This window comes from Podarcis vaucheri, assembly GCF_965113315.1.
Source record: "Podarcis vaucheri genome assembly, chromosome: 1".
NCBI classification, from domain to species: Eukaryota; Metazoa; Chordata; class Lepidosauria; order Squamata; family Lacertidae; genus Podarcis; species Podarcis vaucheri.
This window is the reverse complement of record NC_138759.1, coordinates 135,227,313-135,250,570: the sequence shown is the minus strand read 5'-3', so window position 1 is coordinate 135,250,570 and position 23,258 is coordinate 135,227,313. Positions and strand designations below refer to the sequence as shown.

The following is a 23,258-nucleotide window of genomic DNA, read 5'->3' as shown; positions in this document are numbered from 1 at the left end:
CCAGACTAACCACACAACTATGTATTTTCTTGCCAGTCCACAGCGTGAAAACTTCTTAGAGAGTGGCAAGAGGCACACAACTCTCAAAATAAAAACAAAGAAACCTTTATTTCTTGTAAACATAGAAAGCCAAACAGAAAATATCTCTTCTGTGTTGAAGATAATACAAACTGATGTTCTGTATCCAGAATAATATTTTAACATCAGAAAATATCATATGATCAATTTTTAAAAGGGAGACATTTTCGTATCTTGTCAGAAGAGGTGTCATTGATAATACTGAGTGAGCTGAATACACCTGACTTCCACCATTCATATGTGCTTAGCACCAGAAATTAAAAACCAACATTCAAAATAAATTTATTTCTACAAAAATGATTGTTTAATTGCATTGATAAGCCTAAAGACTACAGTTGCACGGACCAGTATATTTTAATATACAATTTTCCAGTGAGTTGGCTGTTCACAGGTACTCTCTTCATCGCCACAAAATCTGTTGTAAGTTGTTTTGGGATCAAAACCCAGAATCTCTCTTTCCTCATGAATGCGGAAGGAAAATGTTGAGACTGAGGTACCTATAAAATATCTGTGAAGGAGTACAGAAAAAAGTAAGAGAAGCTTCTACTGCACATTCATGATATGGAAATCAGATTGTTAGGATGTATTCTGACACCAGCTATTGATGTGTCCAACGGGGACTGTGAGAAGAGTACAAGGTTCATGCAAAGAAACCTCCACTTGACACCAATTGTCAAACTCTCCTCTCTGAAACAGCCATGTTCACTAATACACAAAGTTAGGGAGAAGTTGGGTTGCTTAAACAGTTGCACTGTAAACCATTTAAGATGCTATGCCTGCTGAGTCAAACACAGACATACGCAGAAATTAGCAGGTAAACCCTGAGCACCTGCAGGGCAAAGAATCTCAGACAGCAATGCTGAGAATGTTACACAAATATTGTTACCTGGAAAAGACAGTCCTGGCCTAGTGGCTCCACTCAGCAGAAGGCACTTCTGATAAAGCAAATTTTAAAGATGGGTACCAATCTGAATTTTTTCCTATTATTTATTTTTGCATATTATGGCATGAGTGAAGTTGGCCTAACTTGATAAAAAACATACCGTATTTTTCGCTCTATAAGACGCACCAGACCATAAGATGCGCCTTGTTTTTGGAGGAGGAAAACAAGAAAAAAAAATTCTGAATCTCAGAAGCCAGAACAGTGAAAGCAGCGATCCCTCTTACTGTTCTGGCTTCTGGGATAGCTGTGCAGCTTGCATTCGCTCCATAAGACGCACACACATTTCCCCTTACTTTTTAGGAGGGAAAAAGTGAGTCTTATAGAGCAAAAAATACGGTAACTCTCAATCAGTGGCATGCGGTCAGTGGACCGGGAGGGGGGGGGACAACTAGGCTCGTCTCCTAAATGTTCCCCTGCTGCCTCCTTCCCAAAGCCTAGGAAGCTTCTGCCCATCTTAGGGAGGCACAATGCTCGCTCCTTGCAAAGCTGGCCATAAGCCTCTCTTCATTAGGGCAAGCACATTCATATGCATGAAGACGGCTCCAATAGAAATGTAAAACAAAAACAACACACAAACCATAGTCACCTGGCATGTGCACATATCCACTGATCAATAATTGCTATTCCTCCATCTTTGTAGAGTTCCAGCTCCTCCCAGTTAGGTTCAAATCTCACCATCTCTGGAAGAAGTCTCTTCAACTCTTCAGTCTCTGGAAAGGGACACAACGCCAGTGGCCTTCAGCTGGTCCCCACTCTAAAGGGGGTCACACTAGAAGCAAAACTACCATTTTCTTCCTGCTTATTTAAGTGTTGATGTTTTTAATAAAGAGAAATGGGCACACACAGTATAAAAAGGGAGTCTAAAGGTGTCCGGAGCTGAAGATCTACTGTGGTAGATCACTGTCCCGTAAAAACATTTAATTCAGGGGAAAGCCATCAGCTCACGAAGCCCTTTCTAGTGGCCTACAAAAGCCTCCCACATATTGTCCAAGGTAAAGGTAAAGGGACCCCTGACCATTAGGTCCAGTTGTGGCCAACTCTGGGGTTGTGGTGGTCATCTTGCTTTATTAGCCGAGGGAGCCGGCGTACAGCTTCTGGGTCATGTGGCCAGCAGGACTAAGCAGTTTCTGGCGAACCAGAGCAGAATACAGAAATGCCGTTTACCTTCCCGCCGGAGTGGTACCTATTTATCTACTTGCACTTTGACGTGCTTTCAAACTGCTAGGTGGGCAGGAGCAGGGACTGAGCCACGGGAGCTCACCCCATCGCGGGGATTCAAACCGCCGACCTTCTGATCGGCAAGCCTAAGAGGCTCAGTGGTTTAACCCACAGCACCACCCGTGTCCCTATTGTCCAAGGTACCGGAGAACAAATAAATATGCACAGCAGCTGCAGCGCCTGCATGTAAGTGCGTAGATTCAGTTTAGAACAAAAGATTAAAGTATTGGGTTTTGTTTTGTTTCTTTAAAAGCTACATACCCTTTGCAATGGCATCAGTGGCTACAAAGACTCTCTGAAGTTTGTGCAACTTCAAGAGGCTTCGGATGGTCTCCACCGCTCCCTGGATGCTAGGCACGTCATTTCTGTGACCCCAGATGAAGTCTTTGCGCCTGAGGTGGGCTCCAAGATAGGGCCCCCCTATGGCCGTACCCAGCTTTACCTAGCACAGAAGAACCAGTACATGCTGAAACTGAAATAAAATGGCATTGATTCAGTGGGAAAACATCCTGCAGATTAGCACATGATCCCTAGCATTGTTAAAGGAAGAAGTCTTAAGATGCTAACTGGTCAATGCTTAGCAGAACTTTGCAAAGCTCCAAGTCCAGCCTACCAACCATCTATTTTCAGAGTAATAGGCTTTTTGGTGACACTTTCTGAAAGAAAAAGGTGATCCCATCAGCTCTTTTGATTCTGATTACTGTATTTTTAACACCTGCAAGCCACTTGGGGGCTTTTGTCTGGAAAGCAGCAGAAAATGCGGCACCGGGTGACTGGTTGTCTCGCTCCTCTTGATAAATTCCCAGCAGCTGACCCACTGCCTTATCCTCCTTCCTTTGGATTTTTAACTGTTTACCAGACTAGAGAGTTGATTTTTTAATTTTTATTTTAAATCTGAACAGGGAGTGGGCTCTTTCCACATGAAGGGAAGAAGCAGCTCCTTACAAGTAAGGCAGAGTAAGTGGCTCAGTCGAGGCCCCATTCACTGATGAGAACCAGTATTCCCAGAAAATCCAAGATTCCCTTTCTATAGCGCATCTCATCACACTTGAAAACACATGGGCTCCATTCCTTTATATAAGCCTCATATAGACACTCCCAACAGAAATGCAGTTAAAACAGAAAATAGCTAAGTTTAAATATTCAGGCAAACCTATTTTACCTTCATCTTTGTCCAGTCTTCGGAATACTGTGTCCTGTCCTTCTCATCAGTAGAATTTAAGAACTTGGTCCTAAACATGTCCCCCACCACACGAAGATGCTTAGCAAAAACCATACTTCGACGAGTCTGCCACAAAAAATAAATAAAATAAAATGATAAAGGACTAAAGTTCTTCCAAGATCTAAAACAAAGATTCTTTAAAGGCACAGTCTCAATGTTATTTAGCGCCACACAGATTAAACCAGATGTATCCAACACCAAGTTAACTACTGGAGAAGCAAAATTCAATGGATGGATTTTATACGCATATTACGGAAGCGCCCTGTAATCCAGTTTTTATGTAATACAGTTTGAAATTTAATTACTGAAAGGATGGGATAGTCACTCTACCAAAACCCTAAAATATTAATCCTGCAGTATTTGAAATACTTCATTCTAGGTGAAGATTTAGAAGCTGTGCTAAATTTGCTCTCTTTGCTTCAGAATGACTTGCCAAAATCAATTTAAATAAATTAGGATTAGTTGTTCTAGATATACATATGACCTCAAAACAAGAACTGGCAAGACTACTTCATATAACAGGATATAAAAAACAAAATACCTAAGGATCTCCCTGACGGAAAAAATCCAGGTAAACCGTATAAGTATAAAGAACTAAGACAATGCACTAGCAGTACCAAGTGTGAGAACAGTTTATGGATTAGCTTGGATTATTAAAGGATGGTTTTGGTCAGGTAAGGATAATCTATGATTTGATACAGACTACTGTGGCCTATTTATTTCATTAGAAGCCATACTGCGGTTGGATAACAGGAAGATAATGTACTGCAAGATAACTTTTAAAATGTGTAATGTGATTACAGGAGAAAACAGCATAGGTCTTCCTTCAACAGAATTTTGGTGCATTACCATACCTTTAATTCAAATAATATTCTGGGATCATTTATAAAATAATTGCAGTAAATGTTTACGTGTAAGGATTTGGTAGTAAGTGGAAGTGCCTAGAAAATGCCAGGTTGTATATATCCTCTTTTCTTTAATTTTTATTAACAGGTCAATCACATCACATTATTCAAATCACATTAGTTTCAAATTATACAGCCAAATTTTAAATTTTGTTGAGGGTACCCATACATTAAGCTCCGCACGAGTCCAAAATTCCGGATAACTCCAAGCATCACTTATTTTACTGCTTTAATTAGACAGTTCTATCCAGTTTGATCCGGATAGTCCTTTATTACTTCCTTTCTCTTCTTGTTGTTATCATATATTCCTTTCTTTGCGATCTCTGATGATTTTCACAAGCAGATTGAAAACTGGCGTCTCTGTGTGGGTTTTGTACTCTTCAGAGACCATATCGCTCAGGGACAGCCTCTGTTCAACGCTTCCATAAACAAAATTAATTTTCGGTCTGTCCTTTATTTTTTCTCAGGCTAGCCAAATAAATCAGGGGGCTCTGTCAGGTCAAACTTGCATTCCAACATTCCTTCTCTTTCGAATGATCCTGATTCTCCTCCCCCTGTCTTTCTTTCTCCGGCAAGCCTGTCTTGGCGAGACGCCATTTTTAAACTGCGTCATAAAAAAATTCCTCTTTCTCACCGTTTACCAATCTTCTCTCCTGTTGTAATCCATCCCACACAGCTCTTAAAATCCTGCTTATGATTAGTAAAAACGCGACGATCTTATTTCTTTCTGGGGTGAAGGGTTATTAATATCACATCATGCAAAGAAAAAAAAGAGTTTTTTCCTCCACCCCCCCCCTTCGTTCCAAACATACAGTCTCCTAGTGGTGATTTATCAGATTTACTTATCCATCCGTCACTCCCGGTCACAGAGATCCATTAATCAGCAGTCTTATCTGTCGAGCTTTGCTTGATGTATGTGCTTCAGCTTCATTTCCAATCGTATGTTTCCAATTATAATTCCAGCACGCGCTAATTGGAATCGGCGTCAGGAAGATCTGACTTCACCAAGGGCTCATGCCAAGTGTTCGGCACCCCCATCTCTCGGATCAGGGGGTGCATTGTGAACACCGCTGGCAAGACAGTGCCCCCCCACCTCCTGGGGTGGGTGGGAAGGCTGCATACTTCCCATAGCAGCCCCTTAATTACTTCGTATGGGTCAGAGAGTTGTTATTGTCAGCCATCTTCCAACGCGCCACCTGGTGGCCCCCCATATATATCCTCTTAATGGTTCCTATGCCCTACAAAATGCCTTGAGACAATGTTTGCCAAGGGGCAAAAAATAAGTGGATCATATGGGAAAGACAGCTAGAAAATACTTACATTCCAATAATCTTTGCCACCATAGTGGTCATGAAGAAGATTTTCAGCTCGGTCTAGCATCACTGACCTACTAAAAATGATAAAACCAAGTGTACATTCCCTTGCAAAATAGCTTACATCAATTTATAGTTTAAGGAAGCAGAGAAGTCCATGGATGCACAAAAATGAACACTGCAATTTATTTTTCGGGGGGTGGGGTAGGTGAAAATTGAGAAACTTTTCTTAACCCAGAAAATCCTAAACCCAGACAGCTCAACAATTAGCATTCTGTGGAGGAAATGTTGATCATGTACTTTGGGGACACCTTATTCTGGCTTGTAATTAAAGACAGGCAGGCACCATCGATGTGGAACAGATAATTTTCCAGTGCTTTTTCTATTTTTTTTCTTTTCTGTTTCGTAAATTAATTGGTAAGAATGCATGGATGTTAATTGTAAATACAGTATTAGACGAGCTCAGCAGTTAATATTTCATTTCTTTACCAAATGAAAGTTAAATAAAAGGCTACATTAATTTCTCAGTCTAGGATATTATCTTTTTTCAAAAGCAAATTAACCTATACAAATTAGCCAAAGTTTACATATGGTAATTTGGATTTTCCTCAGTGGAAAATTTCACAGTTCGAGATTTCTTGGGGAGGGGAATCATTTACAAACTGAGGGTTTTTATGGATTCCTCCTTCTCTGTCTTAGTGGTGTTGCAATAGGTTTCAATGTGAGATTATAAACAACACAAACCTTCATACTTGTTAAGAGTGAAAGGGGTAGGTGGGTTTAAAGCTTGCCTTTCTCTGCGTAAAGCAAATATGGAAACATTTGAGATAGAAAATAATAGATTGTGTCTGACCGAGCAGAGATGTTCAAAAGGAGAGGAGCTATGACAGAGGCAGAGCCCTGGACAGATAAACAAGCCACATTCATGCCGCGTGTTTCTTCATAGCCCCAGAACCATCCCCTATAAAACAAGATGAAAATCATTAATAGATTGGCATATACAATATGACAGAAATTAAAACAATCTTGCTGATTTGAACACAGTCAAAGAAATCTTTTTATTATTTTTATCCTCTTGCAAGTCGGAGCTCATTCCGAGTTTTAGCCTGCCTGTCACCCTGCAACTGTTAGCTACTCGTGTATACTCCTCCTTTGTGATTTCCCCTTTCTTCCACTTCTTATACACACCATTCTTAAATCTCAGCTCATCCGTAAGCTCCTTATGCAGCTGCGCCAATTTCTTTAGATGTCTCACATTTTTCTCTCTTGTTGAAACTGTCTGCATTTGGGCCTTCAATATTTCTCCTTTTAGAAATTCCTATTCATCTTGGACTCCTCTTTGAGTATTTGACTGTGGAATTTCACTCATTAGTTCCTTAAACTTTTTGAAATTGGCCTTCTTAAAGTTGAGAGTGCATGTCTGAATGTACTCAGCTTTCCCTTGCATCTGTATCATGAAACCCAGGACACGACCACTTCCTCACAAGTTTCTGAGTACTTCCACTTCGTATTAAAAGCTCCAATTTGTCTTGATTCCCATACTCTTTGCATTTGTGTAGACATCTGAAACCATGAGTTACTCCAACTGTGGTTTTGTTACTGGCTAACTGATTCTTAAACAATCCCCACCAAAGTGTAAGAAAAAATCAGTTGATGTGGCCAGAGTATTGATATAGGTAGCAATATGTAACAATTTATGTAACAATATAGGGACTCGGGTGGCGCTGTGGGTTAAACCACAAAGCCTAGGACTTGCTGATCAGAAGGTCGGTGGTTCAAATCCCCATGACGGGATGAGCTCCCGTTGCTTGGTCCCTGCTCCTGCCAACCTAGCAGCTCGAAAGCACATCAAAGTGCAAGTAGGTAAATAGGTACCACTCCGGCGGGAAGGTAAACGGCGTTTCCGTGCGCTCCTCTGGTTTGCCAGAAGCGGCTTAGTTATGCTGGCCACATGACCCGGAAGTTGTACACCGGCTCCCTCAGCCAATAAAGCGAGATGAGCGCCGCAACCCCAGAGTCGGCCACGACTGGACCTAATGTAACAATAGTAGCATTGGCTATGTTTTTGGACTATTTAAATTTCTGTGCTGTTAACCATTCTGTGTTTTATTGTAAACAGAATGGAAGATGTCCATCTTTAAAAATAAATACATATTTTTCATTTAGGAAGAGCATGCTGATGCAACAATAATAAAATATTCATTGAACAAAAGAAAAACTGTATTAATGTTAAAAATTCCAATGAAAGTTTTTTTCAGGGGGGACATTTAGGGACTTGTGGAGAAAATATCTGCATTCTAGGTGCCCGGCTGTAATTATAATGCAACTACTATTATAGAAGATTACCTGTAGTATTTATGTTTGTCTGTCGAATACATTAGTTGGTCAATACATGGCCTTTCATCTATTTTCTCCTCCCAAGTCCCATCTTTCCATCCTTCAGCATAACTTTGCAAAACATACACCTGATCAATAAAGGGTCCACCTGACTCTGAATAATGAACAAAAATCAGCACATGAGTATAACATCTATATGTATTTCATTTTATACAGCAGATATCAAGTGGAGCAACTAGCATTATCTCTAGCTGCATACAGTTACTTCCAAAGTAATTATCTACAGAAACCAGAATGTCAGTTAATAGAAAGGGAGTTTGAGTTGGGAGCCCTGTGAATCTGGTCACTGCATCTTCAGAAAAAGACAATCTGGAGAGGATTTGGAAGAGAGCTACAGGTTATCTCAAATGTTTCTATAAAAAGCACCTTCTGATTTTATTAAGTTGGCATGAACCTCAACCCTGTGCCAATTCAAGAAATGCACTGACATAATCCCCAAAAGGTGTCCATCCAGACTGTGTTTACAAACCTCTAGCGAAAGAGACAACATTACTTCCAAGGCAGTCTGTTTCACTACCCACAACTCATCCCATCACAAATCTGCTCCATCCTACCTACAAATCTGCTCCATCATCTGTATGATGCAGCCCTTCAAGCAAGACAGGAGACTGTGCATGGATGCAACCGGAGCAGAAACCACCATTATGCCAACTGCAAAAATGGGTGCCACATTAACAACAATCTGTATCTTCTGTTTCTCCAAGCAACTATGGTCATGCCCAAATAAGACATTATTGTTTCATTTAATATTTGCTAAATGGCATACACATGCAATTGTGCAACAGCTAGCATGTACCTACTAATATATTTTAGCCTTCATAATAGTAGATATCCCTCTACCCCCTGAGAGATAGTGGTGGTGAGAAAGGTAACATATCATCATTTGGAATTCTACTTTAGAAATGTTATCTATTTCAAACACCTCATTTAACAGAATGCAAGCAGAAAAGCCCACCACAAAACTACTTCAAGATTGCATAGAATACTGATTATTTAATAGTAATATTTTACCTGCAAGGAACTCTTCGTACTCAATAACTGGTATGTTTTTACTGAGGCTGGGAACATCAAAGAATTCAAACCAAGGAATTCGGATCTGATGAATTTCAGGACTCTGCCAGTGATAGAGACGGCCCCAGGGAGGCAGAACCAACACCCAGGCTTCATGTTTCAACAAAGTTTTTATAAGAGAAGCAACTCTTATATAGACATCTCTGCGGAGGTTGAAACCTTCCGGTGGGTTTACATCATACAAAAGATACCTGGAGATAATAAAATAAAGTTACTTGAAAAAGCTAAAGAAAAGTCATGATTTGCAATCTCCAGTGACTTCCTAGTTCTGAATAAGGCAGATACTGTACACAGTCAGCTGTGCTTCTGGAGGATACAGAGTTTGGGGTACAATCTTCTCCCCTGGTGAAAAACAGTGGGGACTCAATAGAACAGTGGAGTCATAACCACCTCCGGAGCCCATCTGCTTGTGCCAGCCGGGATAGGAACAAGGAAATGCCCATTCAAATAAGTATTAGGCAACCTGGACAGTTTTTAAAGTGTTTAGCTTTGTTTTACTAAATACTAGTAAAATAAACAAGATAAATTAGATCACACTCTGAATTTAAACTGAATTTTCTGATGCAAATCCTTCTAATTCAGTCCCCCCCCCCCCCCAGAAAACCTCCATCACTGCCAGTAGTTGGACTGGCTTAGGGTGCAGCAGCAACTTGGCTAACTCATGTCCAACCCCCACCCATATTCTTCATAGGTTTATGCTGGCCAAGTTGGGTGGGTAGAACAGGGACCTCCATGGTGGCAGAGTCTCTTCACTAAGCCAGGATGAACAAGGCACCTGCCTCATCCAAGAGTTTGGATTGCTCTGTTCACCATCTGGGAAGGGAATCTTAGAACAGAAGGAAGACAGCCATTCTAAGGGGGAACTTTCCATCCATTCGCTCTCTTCATCTACCCAGACTACCCAAGCTGGTGTCTATTTAGTCAACACCAATTGCATGACCTACACTGTATTTCCTCTTCTCAATGGCAGAGCACACACTTTGCATGCAGAAATCACAACCCCTGGCATCTCCCGGAAGGGATGGGGAGTCCTGGACAGCTGCTGCCAATCAGTGCCAATAAAGCAGACCTAAGGTGGACCAGAGGTCTGATTTACTTTAGGACAGCTTCTTATGTCCTGCTGTTCATATACAGTTGTACCTCTGCTTACTTACCGTATTTTTCGCTCTATAGGACACACTTTTTCCCCTTCAAAAATGAAAGGGGAAATGTGTGTGTGTCCTATGGAGCGAAGATGCCATAGCCCCGCGCGCGCTCTCCCGGCTGGAGAGGTGACGCGTGGCTATGGCAGGAGCCTCTCTGCTGCGCCTTTCCGCTGCTCCCCGACCTGCTCTTTGGGGCTGGTGGTGGGCTTCCCCCCCCCCCAGCCCCAAAGAGCAGGTCGAAAGGAACCTGAAGCCTGGAGAGCGAGAGGGGTCAGTGCGCACCGACCCCTCTCACTCTCCAGGCTTCCAAGGTAGCCGCCTGAACGCACCTTAAACGGCACCTTGTTTTAGAGCGGAAAAACAAGAGGGGGGAAATGCCGCTTCACTGAAGGGGCGCTGGGCAGAGAGGGGGAGAATTTTTTTTCTTGTTCTCCCCCCTCTAAAACAAAGTGCGTCCTATTGTCCGGTGCGTCCTATGGTGCGAAAAATACGGTATCCCTCCGGTTATGTAAATTTTGGGATACATAAGCGGCAAACTGGGAGTATATTTCCGGGTTTTTGCCATGTGTGCAGAAGTGGTCTCTCCAGTTGTGAAAACCTCGGGATCAGCAGACCGGACCTCCGGAATGGATCCCGTCCGCAAATGGAAGGACCACTGTATTCTCATAAGTTTTATAAATAGTAACTGCTGCTTCTAATACTAATTTAATTCCGTTTCCAAAGGTAGGGCAGCTACTGCTTTTTTGTGCCAATCAGAGGAATTTTGCAGTGGGCCCCAATTAGCTGAGTATTTGCAGAATCTCCTGAGTTGTAAGACCCTTTTGCAACTGCCCGTTCCCATTGCATTGAGTTGGCCCTTCCTAGCTCAACGCCAGGCTTTCCAACCCAATTCCTACGCTTCAACTTCCCGGCTCAGGATGGGACCCTTGAAACTCTGTTCAACCCCGGGATAACGCGCTGTTCAGATATCCTCTGCTGCCTCTGAATACATGAATTTTTAAAATAAAGAATAAAAATCTGTTAGATCAGTTTGAGGGTAGATTCCCACGGGAGTCGCTTCGTGTCCGCCTGAGGTACCATAAGAGACGCCGCGTTGACGGCGGGAGCCCAGCGGGGCCGAGGCGGAGAGGCGCCTGCCCGGGGTCCCGAAAGGTCCCCTCGCCGGATTCTGGCTGGCGGGGCCGGGGCGGGGAGGCCTCCCCCGCAGGGGGCTCAGCCGGGACCCGGAGCCGGCCCGGGGGGAGAGACGACCAGCAGCGCCCCTCCGGCCCTGGCGAGGCCTTTCCGCCCTCTCGCCCTTTCTCACCGTCTCCGGGGCGCGGCGGCGGCGGGGGGCAAGGAGGCTGCGCCGTGTCCCGCGCGGAAGGCGGCCTGGTGGGGCGGCTGGGCGGCGGCGGCGAGCGCGATCAGGACGAGGAGCTGCGGCGGCGGGAGGCCGGGGAGTCGCGGGGCCGCCATGCGCGCCGGGCGGGGCCTTTCGCCGAGCCGGGGAATCTCCCCGGGAAGGAGGCGGCCCCGGAGCTCAGCCGCTCCCGCCTTCGCTCTCCCCCCGCGGGCGATGCCGGCCAACGGGGACCTCCCTCCCAGAGACCCGCCTGCCGGAGGGCGGGCAGGCCGGCGTGGGCCGTCGCCTGGGGGGCGTCGCCCGGAGAAAGCGGCTCCCCGAGGCTGGCGGGGCCGCCCTCGCCCTTCCCTCTGGCCGCTTAGCCCTCCGCCTGGCCGACCTGGCAGGGAGGCTGTTGGCGGTTCAAGCAGGGGGGAGACCCAGGAGGCCAAGGGGGCAGAGAGGCAGCCCACCGACCCACCTCCCCCGGCGTCTCCCGGTTCTTCCTCCCGGCCAGCTCATCTCCTGCTCAGTATTTACCTGAGGCGACTCCTGTTTTATGCGTCTCCTTGCTGCCCGCAATCATCTGTTGGATTTTTTTTCTCAAGGTACCCTAAGTATTAATGCAGACGGTACCAGTGCAAATGAACAGAAAACTGCTGATGCCCTCTTAGATGACCATGTGCAAGGCCCTGACCCAGTGACTGCTGCACCCACCCAACTTCCATCTGGTTTCTCGGGATCCCCAAAGGAAGTTAGAAGTTCAGCGGAAGAGAAGGATGAAGAAAACACGCCCCAGCAGTTCTTTAAGGACCTTCAAAAATGTACATCTCCCAGTGATGTACTAGACCTGGCTTCAAAATTTCCAGATGCTCCAAAGTACGCCAGTACCTGTCTTGCCACTATGTGGAAGCTCACAAAAAAGCTCTCGGAAGATCAGAAACATTATGAGAGACGGTTGATGTTTGAGCACCCTCAGTTTAGCCAGCTGGGTCAGTGTGTGATGCAGGAGGCCAAATACATGTGGCGTGATGACTTGGCATGCAGCCTGCTAGCTGGGGTGAAACTGGGCGTCCCACAGAACACCCGGTTGGTTCAGACCTTGCTGAGGGTATGCCAGGTAAATCACAGAAATTCTATAGTCTTGCACTGAACATAAGGGATGAGTATATAGTAGTGAATTGAGCTCCAGACTTGTCAGTGGGGCCATTCATCTGGCATGGGCAGGGAAACTCTAGCAAGCTAAACTAATGATTTTATAATGAATACTTTGGTTTTCAAAGTGCTCCCACATACATTCTCATAATCGTGTAAAATAGGTCATAAAGGTAAAGGGACCCCTGACCATAAGGTCCACTCGTGGCCAACTCTGGGGTTGTGGCGCTCATCTCGCTTTATTGGCCGAGGGAGCAGGCATACAGCTCATGTGGCCAGCATGACTAAGCCACTTCTGGTGAACCAGAGCAGCCCACAGAAATGTCGTTTACCTTCCCACTGGAGCGGTACCTATTTATCTACTTGCACTTTGATGTGCTTTTGAACTGCTAGGTTGGCAGGAGGTGGGACCGAGCAACAGGAGCTCACCCCATCGTGGGGATTCGAACCGCCCACCTTCTGATCAGCAAGTCCTAGGCTCTGTGGTTTAACCCACAGCGCCACCCGTGTCCCTTAAAAATAGGTCATAGAGCAGCCCTAATGGTCATTCCTTTTCCGACTCTCCTATCTGTTACCTCTGAAGCACACAGTCTTGTGAAATCTGTTCTCCACCTGCTCTTTAAGGATAGATAGGAGAATGAGAGAACCACATAGCAGTTGGCATAGCAGCCCTGTGAAAAATGCAAGGTGGTGATGTGGCACTGCATGTTTGTGATTTTTCCCCATATCAGTAGAAACTTGCCAGATACACAGATCATCAGAGGCATGGCAAGCCCTCCTGGTGGACAGGGTGTTGCTGAAGGCTCCTGTTAACTTCTTAATGTACAGTACATTTTGCACACGGGAATTTCCACATTGTAAGAATCGCCATACTTAGTTTGAAGAACACAACAGTAAATAAGGAGTAATCCCACCAAACAAGTACACTTTGTTAATTCAACGTAATTGAGTCATGATAAAGCTGGAGTTGAAAATGCATTTGTTTAATATTTGTTTAAATGGTAAAATTTGTAATGAATAACTGTCCTTGAGGCAGTTCTCAGACGTACTTCTGAGGAGATGTGCTCCCTTTACGTGAAAGATTGCTGAAAACCAGCTTTTAATAGGAATGTCTCAATGAATTTGATGACCGATGTCTCTCAGTTGTTGCAAGCACTTTGCAAGAAATGGAAAAGTCCAAGAATGTGGAAGCTCTTCAAGTTGGATTGCAGTAAGGAAAAAAAATACATTGACTTCTAATAGGCTTGTAATTGATAATAATTACAAAAATCTTGCTGTAAGGTCACCAATATATGGATCACACTGGCCAAGCCATCCCTGTCCAGGAATGGGCATGGCTGACATACCAACCAAGTTTTGGAAGTGCCCTCCTTGTCACAGAGCTCACCTGGGCCTCTAGTGACAGTAATGGATCCAGGAGCAACCCCAAGCTAAATGCAATATTGCCCAAAGCTCTGGTGTTCCTTTTTTAACCATTTTGAAAGAAAGAAACACATTCTTCTGTCTCAGTGTAGCAAGAAAGGGGAAAACTGATAAGTAATTGGATATACTGTAGATATCTTCCTTTAAAAAAAATTATATTTTTATTGGTTTTTTTCAGTTTTATACATTTTAACTTAACAATTTCAAACATTAAAATACAAGGCTCTTTTGAATCTTTGGACCCCCTTCCCTCCCTCCATGGGTTCTATGTTTAAGATTAAATTTGCTGCATCTTTTACCCTTATCCATCTATTAAATATCCATAATTATCATAAGTAATTCCACATTACAAGTGTCTGTATATACCTGCTAATGATTTTAACCGTTTACAGTGGTCTTTAAATAAATTGAAATCAAATATCCTTTATTAGGCATAGCAAACCACACATTATCAAACAGACACCGTATACAAATTGTGCATATTAGGACATTGATATTTCTGCGTCATTCAAATCTGTTTTGTTTCAGGACAAGGTTTTGTATCACATAGACCAACTTACTGCCCCAAATGCTCAGCACATGTTCACTTTGCTGGCTGAAATGAATTACCGCTCTGTTCCAATCCTGAATGCCTGCAGTAACAAAATAATAGGTAAGTCAGAAAGAATGTAAGAATTTTTGTCTTTTTTTTAAAAAAAAAAATCTTGCTTAAACTAAAGGAGGACAACCGCTTAATAAGAAAGTATGGAGAGCAGAGCCATCTGCCAAGGAACACAAAAAGAAGAGAGAAACAGGGATTTGGGACAGTCAAAGGAGAACTGTTCTCTGCAACTCTGCATGTAGTTATACTCTGTTTGAATCTGTCCAGTTGCCATGGTTTGAGAGGGTTGGTCCAAAATAATATGGACCAGGATCCAAGGAACTATGCAGCTAATTCTGTGAGTCCAAGTGTGTGGTGGGTTGGGCTCAGTTTACTTTGTAACTGCAGCCCCCACTATCACATGACAAGCAGAATTTGCAACAGAGGAATGTTTTGAGAACGGTTTGTTGTCTGGCATGGCTTCCGCTGTTCAAAGGAGGAATATCAAAAAAACTCCTGGGTTAACTCTGGTCCCTTTTATTATCTTAAGCAGCTCCTTGGTTCCATTACCTTTATATTTTGCTGTGATTTTAGGTGACATTTCTTTTAACAAATGAAATACATACTTCCATCTCAAGGGTTACCTCAATGCAGTTAGTGCAATTTCCATTTTTTATTTTTGTGTGTGTATCAGAGAATATCCCTGGAACTCCCTTTCGCCATCTGTTGAATATTTTGAGGTCTTGCAAAGACCTCCTGTACCGCAACAGCAAGCTTTGTTCTGCAATAGCGGATTATGCAGCATCCATCTTCTATATGTAGGACACAAAGCAGGTAAACTTTGTGATAACAATATTAATTTGCACATTTCTGGCATTTTAAATAGAAAATTGATGCCAGTATGGAGCTGGCTATAGACTCCAGTAGTTGTAGTTCTCAAGTGTTAACTTCTCAGCATTTTGATTTACATGTAATGCTAAGGCATGGTTTATTAAACTGGTTTATTGAATTGTCCAAACCTGGCCCAGCAGCTTAACCATGGTTAACCACGAAGAAGCTTATCAACCTTGATTTGCATTAGCTGTGGCTTTTTGTTACCTGCAAACATGGCCGATATCTGCTGGGAGAATCTAACTCTCTGAAGATACCGTATTTTTCGCACCATTGGACGCACCGGACAATAAGACGCACTTTGTTTTAGAGGGGGGAGAACAAGAAAAAAAAATTTCTGCCGCTTCACTGAAGGGGCGCTGGGCAGAGAGGGGGAGAACTTTCCCCCTCTTATTTTCCTGCTCTAAAACAAGGTGCCGTTTAAGGTGCGTTCAGGTGGCTACCTTGGAAGCCTGGAGAGCGAGAGGGGTCGGCGTGCACTGACCCCGCTCGCTCTCCAGCCTTCAGGTTCCTTTCGACCTGCTCTTTGGGGCTGGCGGGGGGAAGCCCACCACCAGCCCCAAAGAGCAGGTCAGGGAGCAGCGGAAAGGCGCAGCGGAGAGGCTCCTGCCATAGCCGTGTGTCACCTCTCCAGCCAGGAGAGGGTCGCGGGGTGCTTCTTTAGCCCCGCGCGCGCTCTCCCGGCTGGAGAGGTGACGTGGGGCTGTACAGGCTCCAGCCATAGCCGCGCTTCACCTCTCCAGCCGGGAGAGCGCGCGCGGGGCTACGGCGTCTTCGCTCCATAGGACGCACACACATTTCCCCTTCATTTTTGAACGGGAAAAAGTGCGTCCTATAGAGCGAAAAATACAGTAATCCAGCTCTGAATAATGAGGCCCCGACACCAGATTCCCCAGGGCAGCCTGACAATAATCCAATTCATTGCAATGATCTAGTCCAGATTATGTTTACTGGCAATGCTGTTTTGCAGAGCAATCCTAACCCTGATCCGCCTGCTTCTGCGAGTGAAGGAGGTCTGGCATCAGCAGGACAGCCCTGCCAGCAAGGAGTGCCCCAATGTACCCACCCAAGAGGCAGGTGGGCTTAAACCACCTCCCATGGTCTTGCTGACAGCAGTAGCCTGTGGAAACCCCCCGACATGAGGCAGGACTGGGCCACCACGTGATCTGCTGGTTCCGTCTTACAAGGGCAGCGTTCGCAATGCAGGCCTCTCTGCTGTGTCAGCTAGGGTGCTGGTGTGACAAAGGGACCTTTTCCCCTCACTCCACCCCGCAACCTGTCCTGGCCAGTGAGAGCACTGCTGCCAACTGGAATTAGGATTGCATCTTTCATCTGATGTTCCAAAATGAAGGGGGTGTGTGTCTAAAATTAGATACAGGGGGCACAGCAGAGGAGGTGGTGGGAAATTAAGGAAGCCATCAGCTGGGCAAGAATGTGCATTTGTTTCAGTTACACATATTTCAGCTGAATATAGTTTTATATTAAGAAAAATCTTCAGCCCAGTTGTAGCCTGAGACTACTTTTGATGCATCTTCATGCTGTGATACGCAGGTTCACCCAAGATAATAAGCAGGCTATTTCTTCGGATGATTATTCCCTAGCCAATTATTCCGATCATAGGGGACAGAAATGCTGGTTTCCTTGCTATGGTTAGAATTACTGCTGAACGATCAAAGTAACTAGCCTGGTTTTTCAACATGGGTATGTGTGTGGGGGAAGGATTAGGTAAATACTTATAGTCCAGTAGGGGTTTCAGCAATGAAATAAAACCACATGTGTATTATAACAAAGGAAAATAATGTATTCCTGTTAACTGTACTTTGGTACAGAAGTCCTGATACAGAAAATATTAAAAATAAAAGTAAAAGTACACAGTTATTTGGGTTGCGCGTGGGGAGTAGAGTTTTATATTATTGTTGGCGTCCGTCTGTCTCAAGAGACATTGGAATACGCTTCTGAGGATAAAATCAAATTGCTGTGGTACCAGCACCAAAGTGACCTCCCGGGGGGGCAAGACTGGGAAGTGTGGATGGAGGTTCTGGGCTGCAGAGCCCTTTAACAGGGGCCTGGAGATATCACACCTGCGGGAGGGAAAGAGGGTGATGCACCACTTTGCCCCCTCCCAGAAAATAGACTCCAGGATTCAACCCAAAGTTGTGATGATTGAGACGAGGAAGGCAAAACCCCTAAAGGGGCCCTGTTTGTTTGCATGCAGATTCCTTCCCTGGGAAGGAATTCCTTCCCTGACCAGTTACACCACAGCAAGGTCTTACAAACCCAGTATCCAGAGACCCGGTGGCTGGGCTGAACTGTTGCCAACTTTGCCGCTTGGTCAGATTGCAGCCGACCTTGAACTGCAGCAGCAGAGCAGAACCTTGCTCCCTCTGGTCTGCTCCTGAAGCCCACTGTGGAGGTCAGGGGTTGTGAATTTAAAGGAGGGGTTTTTGGTGGGCTGGAGTCCCCCACAGCCGGCCACAAGGAGCCAGGCCAGGCTGCTACCATTGCCCACCCTTAATTCTGCCCCCCCCATGTTATTCTGCAGCCTCCCCACAGCCCAAACGTCCAGTTAGAGGGAAGCTGCCCAAGTTCAGACCACTGAGCAATCTCAGTACTGACTACACAGGCTGGCAGCATCTCTCCAGGGTTTCAGGAAGGGGACCTTCCCAGCCCCCACCTGGAGATGCCATGGGGCAGGGACGAAACTAGGCTTTATGTCACCGGGGTCAAAGACCCAGTTTGGGACACCCCCTCCAGATGCGTGTTTGTGTATGTGTACACACACACGTGTGTCAAAGTCATATGATTGCAACCTCAAAAGCAGCTGCCAGCCCAGTAGCTCCCTACAGAAATCAACAGCCGATTCCCACATGGAAAACCCTGATTGTGGAAAGAGGATAATCTGGACTCTCAGTTGGGGTCTCAAAATGCAACCCATCACCCCCCCCTATGATGTTCTATAAACATTAAATGCTAGCCCTGCCCCCCCCCCTATGGAGAGAGCAGTGGGGTGTGTATGTCAAAAGACTCTTCCCTACCAAGCTGCATCACACTGATCTGGGCAGCATCTGACCCAGGCGGCAGCAGCAGCAGCCTTGCATGGAGGAAGGAGCCCTCTGCCATGGCATTGGGGTGAGGGGGCGAAGGGGCCTTAGACAGCCACATGGGGCAAGAGTGGCCCAGTTGTTTGGTAGCAAGCCTTGGTTAAATGGGGGGGGGATCTGTGGCTCTCCAGGGGCTGCTGGACTCCAGATCCCAGCACCCCAGCTAGCAGGCCCAATGGTCAGGATGATGGGAGTCAAACCAGCAAATCATCACCATCATCTTGGGGCACTTCGCAGCAGGAGAATACAAGATGAAAAACATGTGTTGTAAATAAAAATATGCCCTTTTCCCTTATGGGGTATCCAAGAGCCCATACAGAGTTCCCTATTGGTAGGAGAAAATAACAGAGGCCAACCAGAGAATATTGAGAAACAAAGCAGCTAGTAAGCTTGATTTTTATTGATCTGTTGCAACAGGGTGCTCCCCTCACTCGCAGGAAAAGAGGAGGACCGACAAAAAGGCTGTTCAAGGGCTTATAAAGACTTGAAATTTCCATCCTGTAGATCAAGACCACCCTCAGAAACATTATACATACATCACAGAAGGGGTGTAACCTAAGACCACCCCTCAGATACATCCCATCTACATCACAGAAATTTAAATGTTTTTCTCTTGTCCTTGTTTATCTCCTGTCTGGCAGGTTACTTGATTGGATTTCCTTGGTAGCCTGGCCAGTCTTTTGTAGTGATAAATACTTACTCAAACACAGACATACCCCCAAGACAGGACCTGCGAAGGAAAAGACAATGGGGAGGCTTTTCCAGTTTGACCTTGCAGAGAAAACATTTGCTCAGTTTAGGAATCAAAATGGTTCCAGGTTGGTCTTCCTGTGTTGATCTATGTATGTGCGGTTATGAACATTACCATATATTTAAGACCATAAAATTCCTATCACACATGAAATACACAAGAAGAACAAGAACAAACCAATACCCTGCCTGTGCCCATTCAGCTTGTCTAAAATTTAACCTAGCAAAAGCAGTATTTGACACCAGAGTGCGTCACTCTGAGGAAGGAATGTGTATTTTGAGGAAAGGCAGCCAGGTTAACTGGCCCAGCAGAAGCACTGGCAGCCGTTTTGCTGCAGCGGCAAACACTGTTTAGAGTTTAATCGGGAAACTTGTTTTGCCTCTCTAGCAGAGCAAGAGGAACATATGGGCCCTGGCTTTCTCTATGGGGCAGACAGGGAGCAGATGTGGTGGTGGTGGGGCTAGTATTATATGACCAATTTAGGATGTGACTAGTAACATGCGCTAATTTCCAAATTTTAGAACCAGCCAACCAAAATTAAAGATTCTGCAGAATACAAACCAAGATTTGGATTCTGGATTATTGATTCTGGCTGGTGTCTAATTTCTAACTGTAGCACTAAATTTTGGGTCTCATCGAATTTTATTAATCCAGACCATAGAGGGGGATTCCTCCTCCCCCTCTACACGGTGTGGCAAGGAGTTCCCTATACAACAGCCCGTTTTCTTCACAGACTCTCTCTGGGCATTCGGGGTTAAAGGGGCGGCAGATTTAGCCGCCTCAAAACAACTGCTTAACCCAACATCCCCTTTTTGCTCCTGAGCAAAACTAGCCTTATGGGTGTTTTTAAAAGGAACTATTACAGCTTCAGTTTCTGCTCCGCCCAAGCCTTCCAAGAGAGGTTTCCCAGCCATGTCTCCACTGGCAACTGTTTCAGTTTCCTCAGTAGTGGGTGATTCTTGGCCCCCCTTTGAGCGAGTAACTACAAATGCACTCTTAACATGCTCTAGGAGATCCCAGCCGATAAGAACTGCTGCTGAAATTTCCTCAGAAATGGCTGCCTGCCACTTCCCAGACCTATCACGGGAGTTAATATCCACTTCAGCTACTTTTAGGATCACTGGTTCTTTGGCAATTCCTTTTAATTTTATTGTTTTCTCAGGTATTAATTTAGTGGTGGAAATTATGTCCGGATGGACAATTGTAATCTGTGAGCCGGTGTCTCTTAACCCAAGATACTTTTCATCATCAACCCAGATGTTTTCCCCAGCATTTCTCAAGAGGAAAGTATCCTGTTTAATCAACTAACATGGTACCACACGTGCCTCAAAATTTCCCTCAGGCTCAGGCCTAGCTTAAACCTTGGTTTCCCTGGCAACCTGCCTAGCCTCTTTGTTCTCCACTGAGTGGATACAATAAGTCTGTTTTTGAGAACCACACGTCCAGCACTTTATTTCCCTGTACCCAGTTATAATTAGTTTTATTTCCTTTTCCCTCAGTGGGCCTTGTTAGTCAGGGCCTTGTCAGTTGGACTTTTAGTTTGTGGCATATTTCCCTTATTTGTCACTGAGGTAGGGCTTTCCTTGGCGTATTGAAATTTGTTTTTGGGGCACTCCCACACTTTCCCGCCAAATTTCGGACCATCAAATCCATGGTCTCTAATTTCATTAATTTGGTCAGCTAAAGTGGCTGCCTCCTGTATAGTTTTGGGATGTCGTTCTTTTACCAGATATTTCAATTTCTTACTGATGGTTGTATAAAATTGTTCAAGTGCGATAATCTCCCTGATCTTCTGAACTGAATCGACACCCTCCTGCTCTAGCCACTTTGTGAGGTAATTTGAAATTTTGGCTCCAAGTTGAGCAAACGTTTCTTCCCTCACTTTTGTCACACTCCTGAACTTCTTTCTTAACTGTTCTGAGGTTATTCCAAATCATGTATAAATTAATTGTTTAAACATGTCAGAATTTCTAGACTGATCTTCTGGCATTTGCACATATATTTCGGCTAAGGTTCCACTAATTCTAGCCCTTAATATTATCATTTTTTCCTCATCTTTGTACTTGGAAATCTTTGCATGCTCTTTCAAATGAGACGATAAAAGCCTCCGGATTATCCTTCTCTTTGAATTCGGGAAAACGCTTGAGGTCTATCTTAACCTGGCTTTGATCATTTGTGCTATTATTATTATTTTGGTTTTCCCACAGATGCCAATTCCATTTTCCGCATTTCTAAGTGAAATTGCATCTCTTTTTCCCTCAGACGGTACTGCTCCCTTTCTTGTTCAGCCTTAATTTTATCTCTTTCTTGTTCAGCTTTATCTCTTTCTTGTTCAGCCTTAATTTTATCTCTTTCTTGTTCAGCCTTATTTTTCTCTCTCTCTAATTTAAATTTGTATTCCTGTTCCAACTTTTTCAAATGCTAAAGAGAGTCTAGGCTCTAGTGCCTCAGAAGGAATTTCTGATATCTCCTCTAAACTCTGCCCTTCTCCCTGAGGATTCCCATTTTCCTCTCTCTCAGAGCTTTCATAGGTTGGTTCCCTCACAGGCTTTCTTGACTTTTTCAGTGGCATGGTGAGCACTTGTGGTCTGACAGCGAAATAGAGAGAGATCTCAACCAGTCTTATCTGACCTCGGTCTCCTTCAGTTCCTTTACATTCTTCTCTCTGTGTCCCGTCAGCAACTGGGCATTAATAAAAGCAGGCAGCAAGCAGATCTTCAGCATGATTAATTCTACTAAGCACAAATAATTGATGTTTCCAGTTGATGTTGTAAACTTCCCTGGGGAGAGTCTACCTATTGCAGAAGGAGAGCAAGGAAAGGGTGGAAATAATAATAATAATAATAATAATAATAATAATAATAATAATAAAAATTATTATTATTATTTATACCCCGCCCATCTGGCTGGGCTTCCCCAGCCACTCTGGGCGGCTTCCAAAAGAATATTAAAATACTGTGATACATCAAACATTAAAAGCTTCCCTAAACAGGGCTGCCTTCAAGATGTCTTCTAAAAGTCTGGTAGTTGTTGTTCTCTTTGACATCTGGTGGGAGGGCGCCACCACCGAGAAGGCCCTCTGCCTGGTTCCCTGTAACCTCACTTCTTGCTGTGAGGGAGCTGCCAGAAGGCCCTTGGAGCTGGACCTCAGTGTCCAGGCAGAATGATGGGGGTGGAGACGCTCCTTCAGGTATACTGGACCGAAGCCGTTTAGGGCTTTCAAGGTCAGCACCAACACTTTGAATTGTGCTCGGAAATGTACTGGGAGCCAATGTAGGTCTTTCAGGACCGGTGTTATAGGGTCTCGGCGGCCGCTCCCAGTCACCAGTCTGGCTGCCACATTCTGGATTAGTTGTAGTTTCCGGATCACCTTCAAAGGTAGCCCCACGTAGAGTGCATTGCAGTAGTCCAAGACTACTCTCCGCACCTTCCTCCTCTTCTTCCTTTCGGGTCGGCCTTCCGCTAGGCTGGGCCAGGCTGCGCTACTTCTCCCAATGCTTTCAGGTTGCCTTGCCAGCCTCCTTGCCAGCAGTGGCGGAGGAAGGGGGGCGGTGGGGGTGGGCCGCCCCGGGTGTCATCCCTGAGGGAGGGTGACATTCGGTGCACCATTGCTCCCGACTGGAGGCGGCAGGCAGGCAGGCAGGCAGGCAAAGAGGACGGGAAGGAGGCAGGCAGGTGGGAAGGGGAGAGGAAGGAAGCGCAGGCAGGCAGGCAGGCAAAGAGGACGGGAAGGAGGCAGGCA

The 23,258-nt window shown here is 44.9% G+C and overlaps 2 protein-coding genes across 3 annotated transcripts; one reads left to right on the top strand and one right to left on the bottom strand.

The window, feature by feature from the left end:
• Positions 1-89: 89 nt before the first annotated feature.
• On the bottom strand, positions 90-11,765 carry POFUT2 (protein O-fucosyltransferase 2). Of its 2 annotated transcripts, none has more exons than XM_082229077.1 (9): positions 11,599-11,765; positions 9,088-9,338; positions 8,026-8,170; positions 6,533-6,640; positions 5,687-5,756; positions 3,402-3,527; positions 2,501-2,681; positions 1,608-1,731; positions 90-586 (listed from the first exon to the last, which is right to left on the bottom strand). In XM_082229077.1, exons 1-9 carry the CDS (start codon positions 11,748-11,750, stop codon positions 433-435), a joined length of 1,311 nt encoding a protein of 436 aa, XP_082085203.1. In that variant the 5' UTR covers positions 11,751-11,765; the 3' UTR covers positions 90-432. The 2 variants fall into 2 exon arrangements, with proteins under 2 accessions (XP_082085203.1, XP_082085204.1); XM_082229078.1 differs by having other exon boundaries at positions 5,687-5,753.
• Positions 11,766-12,156: 391 nt separating this feature from the next.
• LOC309528580 (FAST kinase domain-containing protein 2, mitochondrial-like) lies at positions 12,157-19,660 on the top strand. The gene is made up of 6 exons (XM_082216168.1): positions 12,157-12,736; positions 13,878-13,981; positions 14,171-14,228; positions 14,722-14,845; positions 15,468-15,607; positions 19,407-19,660. Exons 1-5 carry the CDS (start codon positions 12,176-12,178, stop codon positions 15,593-15,595), a joined length of 975 nt encoding a protein of 324 aa, XP_082072294.1. The 5' UTR covers positions 12,157-12,175; the 3' UTR covers positions 15,596-15,607; positions 19,407-19,660.
• The last annotated feature ends 3,598 nt before the right edge of the window (positions 19,661-23,258 follow it).

Bases quoted from the DNA above. Each gene is read 5' to 3' on its own strand.
- POFUT2 (XM_082229077.1), bottom strand. From the start codon at position 11,750: ATGGCGGCCCCGCGACTCCCCGGCCTCCCGCCGCCGCAGCTCCTCGTC. The intron at 9,339-11,598 runs GTGAGAAAGGGC...TATTATCTCCAG, and splicing joins GCCGCCGCGCCCCGGAGACG to GTATCTTTTGTATGATGTAA. The intron at 3,528-5,686 runs GTAAGTATTTTC...TTTTTGTGGCAG, and splicing joins GTGGCAAAGATTATTGGAAT to ACTCGTCGAAGTATGGTTTT.
- LOC309528580 (XM_082216168.1), top strand. From the start codon at position 12,176: ATGCGTCTCCTTGCTGCCCGCAATCATCTGTTGGATTTTTTTTCTCAA. The intron at 12,737-13,877 runs GTAAATCACAGA...AGCTTTTAATAG, and splicing joins CCTTGCTGAGGGTATGCCAG to GAATGTCTCAATGAATTTGA. The intron at 14,229-14,721 runs GTGTTCCTTTTT...GTTTTGTTTCAG, and splicing joins CAATATTGCCCAAAGCTCTG to GACAAGGTTTTGTATCACAT.